This window comes from Hyposmocoma kahamanoa, unplaced genomic scaffold (genome assembly GCF_003589595.1).
Source record: "Hyposmocoma kahamanoa isolate Upper Pololo Valley unplaced genomic scaffold, ASM358959v1 303, whole genome shotgun sequence".
NCBI classification, from domain to species: Eukaryota; Metazoa; Arthropoda; class Insecta; order Lepidoptera; family Cosmopterigidae; genus Hyposmocoma; species Hyposmocoma kahamanoa.
The window spans coordinates 1660448-1669410 of NW_020653784.1; the positions used below are offsets into that span (position 1 = coordinate 1660448).

General features: G+C 40.9%; 1 protein-coding gene across 2 annotated transcripts in view; it reads left to right on the forward strand.

The window, feature by feature from the left end:
• Nucleotides 1-7994, forward strand: part of LOC113229325 (netrin receptor unc-5-like) — a 26683-nt gene extending 18689 nt beyond the window's left edge. For both annotated transcript variants that reach the window (XM_026462879.1, XM_026462880.1), the window contains 5 exons: nucleotides 4366-4506; nucleotides 4786-4914; nucleotides 6113-6236; nucleotides 6462-6577; nucleotides 7708-7994. In XM_026462879.1, the coding sequence (XP_026318664.1) occupies nucleotides 4366-4506; nucleotides 4786-4914; nucleotides 6113-6236; nucleotides 6462-6577; nucleotides 7708-7871 (674 nt within the window). In that variant the 3' untranslated portion in view covers nucleotides 7872-7994. The remainder of the gene's footprint in view (nucleotides 1-4365; nucleotides 4507-4785; nucleotides 4915-6112; nucleotides 6237-6461; nucleotides 6578-7707) is intronic.
• The last annotated feature ends 969 nt before the right edge of the window (nucleotides 7995-8963 follow it).

An 8963-nucleotide genomic window follows, 5' to 3' on the forward strand; every position in this document is an offset into this window, starting at 1 on the left:
TTTTTTTTTTTTTTTTTTTTTTTTTTTTTTATAAAATATAGGTGCGCATTTGACCTCCATCTCACCTGATGGAAAGTGACGATGAGGTCGACGATGGAGCATGCACACCTAAATAATGCCTATTCACTCTCGCCTTGAAAAGGTCCAAGTTATAACGTTCAGGGAACAAGTCTGCAGGCAGGGAATTCCACTCCATAGCCGTTCGCCATATAAATGTGGAAGCGTAACGCTTCGTGCGAATCTTTGGAATATCCACAACATAGGGGTGGAACCCAAGCCTACGCCTAGTCCCCCGGTGATGGAAAGGGGAAGGCGGAATTAAATCATGTAATTCCATCGCACACTCTCCGTGATATATCCTGTAAAATACCGATAAGCAGGCAACTTTACGGCGGTGTTCAAGGCTCTGCAGCTTCGCCTCCACTAATTCCGAGTCACCTATAAGTCTCTTGGCACGGTTGTCAATTGAATCCAAAGTGGCCAGTTGATATGTCGCAGAGCCATCCCAAAGGTGGCAGCAGTACTCCATGCACGATCGGACTTGTGCCTGGTACAGCTGGAGCAACTGTCCCGGTGTAAAGTACCGCCTCACCCTGGAAAGGATCCCAAGCTTCCTTGCTGCATTTTTGGCCGTGGATTCAATGTATCTGCCGAAGTTCAAATTGGACGACAGGTCCATTCCAAGTAGCTGGAGACAATCGGCTATCGGTATGGATATATCACGAAAAGTCGGAGTCAGCTCAAAGGGACTCCGTTTTGTGGAGAATAGACACGCCTGCGTTTTGGTAGCGTTAAATTTGACAAGATTGGCATTGCCCCAATCGGAGACTGCCTGGAGTGTCAAATCTAAACGGCTAACCATGGACTCTCGACAAGACTGGATTTCCTCTCCACTGACCCTTGCATTGGTCAAGTACCTATCTACAACTGTGCTGTCATCAGCATACGCAAAGGTACCTGGAATTAACATATCATTGATATGCAGCAGAAAGAGAGTTGCAGACAGTACGGAACCCTGAGGAACTCCGGCATCTATCGCCATATGTTCGGAAGAGTAGCCTTCTAAGACCACTCGAATCGAACGTTCGCTCAAGAAATCCGAGATCCAATTGCAAAGGTCAGTGGGAAGCCCATAAGAGGGAAGCTTGCTTAAAAGGCTTGCGTGCCAGACCCTGTCAAAGGCTTTAGAAATGTCCAAAGACACTGCAAGTGCTTCGCCTTGCTTTTCTATAGCCTCGCTCCATATGTGACAGGCATACACAAGAAGATCCCCAGTAGATCGCCCTCGTCGGAATCCGTACTGGCGATCACTGAGGAGATCGTTGTCTTCAAGGTACGATAGGAGACGGTTGTTGAGTACACGTTCCATAGTCTTGCAGAGTATGGAAGTGACTGAGATAGGTCTATAGTTGACAGGGTCAGCTCTGCTTCCCTTTTTTGGTACAGGTTGCACGTTTGCAAGCTTCCACGATCTGGGAACTACACCAGTCTCAAGTGAGAGGCGGTACAGGCGTGTGAGAACAGGAGACAACTCAGGTGCACAGTTACGAAGGACTATTGCTGGAATTCCATCTGGCCCGCTAGCTTTATTCACGTCTAGATTTCGCAGAGTTCTAAGTACCTCTTTTTGGCGTATGCGAACTGGCGCCATAGTGCAGCCAGCCTGAGGTAAAGTAGGTGGTAGGGTCCCTGCGGCATCTAGACGCGAATTTTCTGCAAAGAGTGAGGCAAAGAGATTCGCCTTCTCTTCCGCAGTATGAGCCAGCGAGCCATCCGGCCTCAGCAGAGGTGGCAAAGATGGGCGACAAAAGTTCGATTCGACCGCTTTGGCCAGGGACCAAAAGGATTTGCTGCCTGCTGGATAAGAGGCAAGCTTGGCTCCTATGCGGCGCACATGGTCGAACTTGGCCCTACGTAACATGCTTTTGCACTTCTTGGCGGCCTTATTAAAAGCTTTCTTCATGTTCTGAGTACTCGGAGTTTTGCGTAGTCGAGCATCTGCCCAAGCTTGGTACGCGGACTGTTTACGTGCTTCAGCACAACTACAATTAGCGTTAAACCATGGACGAGCTTGGGGTCCATTGGGTACATCAGAGTATGGAATGTAATACTCCATACCCAAACGCAAGACCTCGACTACAGCATCAGCACAGCTCGACGAGTCTCCTGAAGTAAAGCACGCCTGCCAGAGATATGACGCAAAGAAATGGCGCATTTCGTCCCAATCTGCTAACTTGTATCGCCACACCCGTCTCATACCACTAGGGCCCTGATCGGGTGGGGAGTATACGGATACAGTTTTCACCAGACAATGGTCGGAAGTACCCAGTGGGGCCTCCACAACCACAGAGTATCGGTCCGGATCAGTTGTCAGCAGAAGGTCCAAGCAATTAGCCGTATGAGATTCAACATCTGGTATCCTAGTGGCGCCACTGACAAGCTGGGATAAGCTTAGCGTTAACGCAAGTTTACGCGTCTCTCTCCCAGCGTGATCGGTCTTCTGGTATGGGAACAACCATTCTTGATGGTGTGCATTAAAGTCCCCCAGAATGACTAGTTGCGCCGCTGGGTACCTATGCTGAATCTCATCAGACGTCTCACTTAGATATTGGAACAGCTTGGTCGTCTCCTGATCTCCACTGTGCGATCGGTAAACACAGCAGTACACTATTTGTGTAACTCCTGTGTCAACCAGAAGCCACAAAATTGAAAAACTCGGTGCCTCAAGGTTCTTGAGACGCTTGACACAGATGTCATCGCGAACGTACACACAGACTCCGGCACGAGGTACGAACCTGTGCTCCAGAGTATACCCGGGGTAGCTGAGGTACGCTGCGTCAGTCGGACATCTGATCTGCGTCTCTGTGAGGAACAGCAGCTGCGGTTTGTCGGTTTCAAGGTGGTAGTGGACCGAATCGAGATTTGAGTGCAGACCTCGGATGTTAGTGAGGTGCACTTTTAGTGGGAGGACGTGCAACCGCTGTGTATACTTTTTTCCATTTTTATAGTTTTTCATTTTTGGATTTGGAGAAGTGAATAGGCAGGAGGAAGGCAGTTGAACGAGGCACTGCGTCGTGTTCAACCAAGCAGCAGACTCATACTGCCACACGAGGTTACAATCGGCTTGGAGACCGCGGGGACGCCCGAACCCCCCCGGAGATGGCCACCTGGTCCTCCCTTCCGGTCGCCAACCGGCAAGGTGGAGCATTCCGGGATTTTTCGTTGGGTGGCGGGGCAGCCTTTCACGGGTGGCTTTCCCGCTACTTGGGCCCCCAACTTCCCACGGTCGGCCAGCGGTGCACCGTGCTTCGGATCCCGCTAGCCTCCAGAACCGAGTGCTCAGTGTGGCAGTACAAGCAGCTACAACTCGCCGTCAGACGCAATGCAACTGTTCAGACCCGACCTCCAAATGGCAACTCCCGAACACGAGTCGGAACACGGTAAAAACCATTTGGCGACTCGACTGCGTCGGGAGGGTGGTGACTAGCCACGGCCGAAGCCTACCACCAGTAGTTATTGCTCTTTAGCACCACCCAGGGGTCACTTGTAGGGTCTCAAGGGTAAACCTACGGAAGCGAGCAACACCAACCCCCAAAATGAGTTCTAACAATTAAAATAATATCGCGTAGTAGTTATGTAGACAAGGAATGTTGATGAACTAGTGTTGACCTATGACACTGTTTCTCCAGTGAATCGATTCGTAATTATTGGCAATCTAGAACAACAATTGAGATTAATTGTCTATTTGTCACATAATTTACATTGACATTAAAGTTAAACAACAAGTTATTGATAAGCTAGCAGTTGATTCACTGTATAGCGAATTTATGTTTAGTGTTTTTGTGGCTGATAAGAACGTCTCTATCAACATTAGTCTCTCGATTTCTTTACAAATTTGAGCAAATATGCCTAGCGGGTTTTAAATAGAGGAAAAAGAGGAAAAAATTGAAAATCTTTACAATGACGATTAAGAACTAAAAACAAAACATCAGAAGGAGTATAAAATTAAAAGAATAAAAAACTATGAACTGTTTCAAAAAGTATGTGCTGCTGCTATTCACGCACGGTGTGTGTAGGTCTACGGTGGATATACCGTGAACAATGACCATGAGACACGTAAAGAGCCCAAACCGTTGCTTTGTTTGAAATAACAAATATGTATACGCGGTTTAGACCAAAAAATAGTTTAATAAAAAAAATTTAAAAAACCTAGAAACTCGGCGTATAGAAATAATTTAATCTAAATTTCGAAACTGAGTTCAGAAAAAATCCAATTCGGAAAATGAATATTTTTTAATTATAAATCTGGGTTCATGTGGATTCAAAGTTCACTGTATAGTCCTGGTCACACTACTGTCTCCATAGGTTCCTGGTCACCTTGGGGATCGTGGTCCTCGTGCAGCATCGACTGTATCAGGGTCCGAAGACGACAATGTTCAGGGTCATGCTCTGGGTCTGCGTTGCAACATGCTGCTTGCGTCGACGGGCTATGCTCTACTGGAATGGGTAACATTGAACTCAAAGTTTCTTAGCGACCTTGAACGTTTTTAAACTTATCAAATTGCATTTTTATATCTATGTATGGTGTATGCCTTTCTTACAATTATCTTTACGTGCCTGATTGTTGAATTACCTCGTATCTGTTAAGCGACCTCGTGGTTACAGACTACTTCAGTATCCTTTTGTATTTTCTTATCTATTTTTCTCTCAATTCTTTCTTTGTTTACGTCTGCATAACTCATCAGCTGTTTTCTAAAATGATGGTGACGTTTCTTACTGTAATAGGTATAACAAGGCAAGACACAGTTATGTACGTAGGGATCGGCGTCACAATTGCGATGTTGGCGGCTGGAGCAGCCATCTTTTATATTTGGTGCAGATTCAGAAGAACGGGATATACTTCTGCTAGAATAGGTAAGTTTTTGAAAGTTATATTTCTTGTCTATTACTTTTCCATTCCACTTTTCTAGTTTTAAAATCAACCGGCGTCGCTCTGTAATTGTTTTAATACTATATTAATTGCCGTTAGTTATTGGAGTCTTAAGTTCAATAGCTCATATATTTCGTACAGAGTTGGCAGCTATTCGGCTTTTTAATTGCTAGTAATTGTTTTTAACAACATGCGATTATCTGGCGTCAGATGGGTGGTCCTTAATTGAATATCTCTTTCAGCCTTGACGGAACATAATACAAATTAAAACGCTAGAAAGGAATTTTTCTAAGTGTTCGATCTTTGTATTAATAATTTTAATTCTACTAAAGTAAAGAAAACTATTAGCAACCTCGCAGGACAGTATTACTAACATCATAAACAATAACTTTTGTTCCATGGCTTTTATAATTCATCATATATTTTGCTTTCATACAAAAATAAAATCGCTTTAAATGGTTATCAGTCTGTGCAAAACGTAAGACGGGTGAGAGGAGTCGGGGACACGACGCAATAGCTTACTACCAATACACATCAGAAAGGTCAGTACATAGTACGTACAACAAAAACCTAAAAGGTTATTTTTTGGCAAATTTATTGTTTTGTAACAACATAGTCATGGAACAAAAGTTATTTAATGAATGAATGAATGAATGAATGTAATATTCTTTATTGCACGTAAAATTACAGTTAAAATACAATACAGTAACTTAAGTATAAAGATAGTAAGTTATTAAGGATAGCTATTTCTTCTAGGCAACCTTAGGGCAGAAATTTTGCATATGCAAAAGGGGTGCAATCAAAGAATTATAAGTACAGAACTATTATTAATAAACGAAGTATAAGTGTAGGAAATAAATGAAAAGATAGTGGACACGATACTAAACTTAGGAGTCGAGGAAATGATCCTTGACAAGTTGTTTGAAGGAATCGTCAATCAACGTTCCCCACGTTGAATCGATTCAGTGAGAGAATTCCACAGTCAGTTTCAGTTCAACATGAGTGTTTAGTAAGAGAGTATCAGAGGAGCGAAGGGGACGGCAGAGTGTAGAAAAGTGGAAAGTAAAGCGATATTTGAGATAAGAAGGTCATTGTATAGAACGTTAGTAATATAGTCTTGCGAGGTTGTTAGTATTTTAAAAATAACCCTACATATGCATCTAATACGTGAACTCCATACAGGTGCACCAAAGACCTACCCAAGTAGAGATAAAGGCAATACAGCACCAGACTTGACTAGAACGTGCAACGAATACTGGATGCAGGGCCCTGATAACCATTACGACATGCCTCAGTTTCGAAACAGGTAATAATTTGTGATCAAAGGTACAAGTATCCCTTTAAAGCGTCCCTATCGAATTATCTCTGTAATTTCTTTATTTATTAACTTTCCATCTTTATTATCAGTCTCCCAGCAAACTTAGCTGAGATATCATTTCATGGGTTTGTACCTCGGTATCTCATTTGTTGATTTGCTCAATATTTCGGTGTACTTGATGTTATTTTCAATATTACTTTTCTTTAACTTTAGTTACTCCTCTCCTTTCGGAAATAGAAGTAGACAGCAGTCTTCAATTGGAAGCAACCATTACGAAATGAAACCTTATAGTCCATCGGGAGATTCAGGTTCCAGCTGTTATACTAATTGTAAGTATTTTACCCTATTTCATACTTCTTAATATAGCAATGAATTTCATTTCTCGTAAATATTTTTTCTCCTTTTTCCGTTTTGTTTGAGTTTGCTCTGTTCACGTGTAAACATGAATTTTTATTACCGTAAATCGTTCCACCCTATCTATATTTCCATTGACGTAACTTCCTTCCTTTCCCAAAGGTTAAACGTTTAACGTATTTCTTAAAACTTGCAGCTTCTGTGCCCCTTGTTATATCATTAATTTAGCCTCGTCAAGACTATTTAAAAATGCCTTTAGGCACCATTCTAAATTGTCCAAATTAACGACTATCAACTAATGTTTGCTTTTCATTAGCTGCATTGTTACTAAATTCTTGTCAGTTAGAAAGAATTACAATTTGTGAATCATCAATGAACGGCTTCTGTAAAACGGGAACAATTATGATTGTATTATTGTAATTTGAAGTTATGAAAACTGTTATGATACTTAAATGTACAGCTACGTGCTATTGATAATGAAATTTGAATCTTTCATGCATTTATGAGCATCAATTCATAATGTGTGACTTCAAAACATCAGAAATTGGAATTAGACACAGTGAATTTTTCCTAGACTTCAATTAAGTAATACCTGCTTCTGAAATTCCGGAACTATTTTATTTGTTTTCTTTTTAAGATTCCTCTTTTAGCACAGGTTGGATAACATCATAGTAATCCTGACTTTAAAGGCTGCTGCTCTAAAGAGCGAGGTGATAATGCAACCGAACCATTCCATCAAATATTTTAACCAAGTGTGCTATCTTTACCGGTACTTCGTCTTTATGCTAGAGTTATTTGTACTTGTTATTCCTCATGACGTGGTCGAACTACGACATCTTCCTGCTTTTAATGATATTCATGAGCTTCACATTTTTCGTTAGCTTATTGAGTACGTCTTATAATTCATGATCCGGTCACGCCATGGGATTCTCAAGATATTAAGGAAACTCACATCCCAAAAGCCTCCAAGTCCTTTGTTGTGTTCTGTGTGAAGGTCGAAATTTCTAGGACATATAGATACTTTTACAAAATGCTTATCCCATTTATTGATTTCCTTTCTTCTTGAATAGTATGCAAGCAATTAAATTTACATTTTTCTTTACAGCCCGAACAATGACGTCTAGATCCAGTGAGGGGTCATCGCAATTGCAGGAGTTGGTAACTTCGACACCATCAACGATGTCCAAAGTGGACGTGGCTGTCACGTTACCTCCTGGTTCTATCGATTCTAGTTACAGAGACAAAATATGCCTGACTATTGTTAAGTGAGTTTTATTAATTTAGAAATTTGTTTTCATGGTTTTTGATAGTGTGAAATATTTAAAAAAAAAACCTATGCGTATGTTTTGTACATTTGTTTTATAATACCAAGTAATGGGACGAATAAGTCGTGCGCCTGGTGATAAGCGACACGACTATCCATAACAGTTGCAGTGCCTGTAATTTCACCAACACCCTTCCAAATATTATATCAAAATGTTTTGTTTTCATCGTTTTCTTATTTGGCGATCAGTAATGAAGTGGGAAATACCCAGCAATTTTGTGAAATAAAGATATTCTGTATAGTTATCATGATGAATATGCCTTGATAATTGTAAAATTAATTGAAATAACAAAATGCTATCGTTAGCAAAGTCGTGTCATGTGTTTGTATCCAAACGTGTCAAATGTCAGTCTCAAAAATAAGTCACAAACCACATTGACTTACAAATAAATGGACGACGGGTCTAATACAAAAACCACGAAAAAAATGTCCCAAGTCAACCTATTCGAAATTTAAATTGTAATGTCATCGCAGTATCGCGCTCTCAGTCGAACAAATGAAGACTAAAGCGGAGTTTGGCGCACTGTATACGATTTTAGCGCCTTACAAGTGCGGACACTTTTTAGCGCGGACCCGACGTCCATATAATTGTAAGTCAATGACAAACCAAGTCGTTTTCTGAAAAATTTTTCACCATGTTCATTTAATTTTTTTCCTTGTAAAATAAATAATCTTGAGAATTTCGAATCCCGATTCATAGTTAAGCAAATTACATTCGTTATCAAATTAAAAACACGACTACTCATTCTTAAGGCAGATTCGCCTGAGAAGAATGAGTAAGAAGCTAAGTAGAGCTTCTTACTCATTGTAAACTTAACATGTTCATGTTTATCATTTTACAAGATTTATTTAAAATATCATAGGTAGCGACAGCACGGATCATTATCATAGATTTTTGTCATCTAATTACATAGAAACTGTATGATAACATTTTGTATAAAGGTTTTGTTTATTGTTCCACAATAGTTTTTAAGTTAGTTTATATTATGTAACATCACGTGAGCTTGTTTAGTTTTAAGTTTATTTATTAACCATTA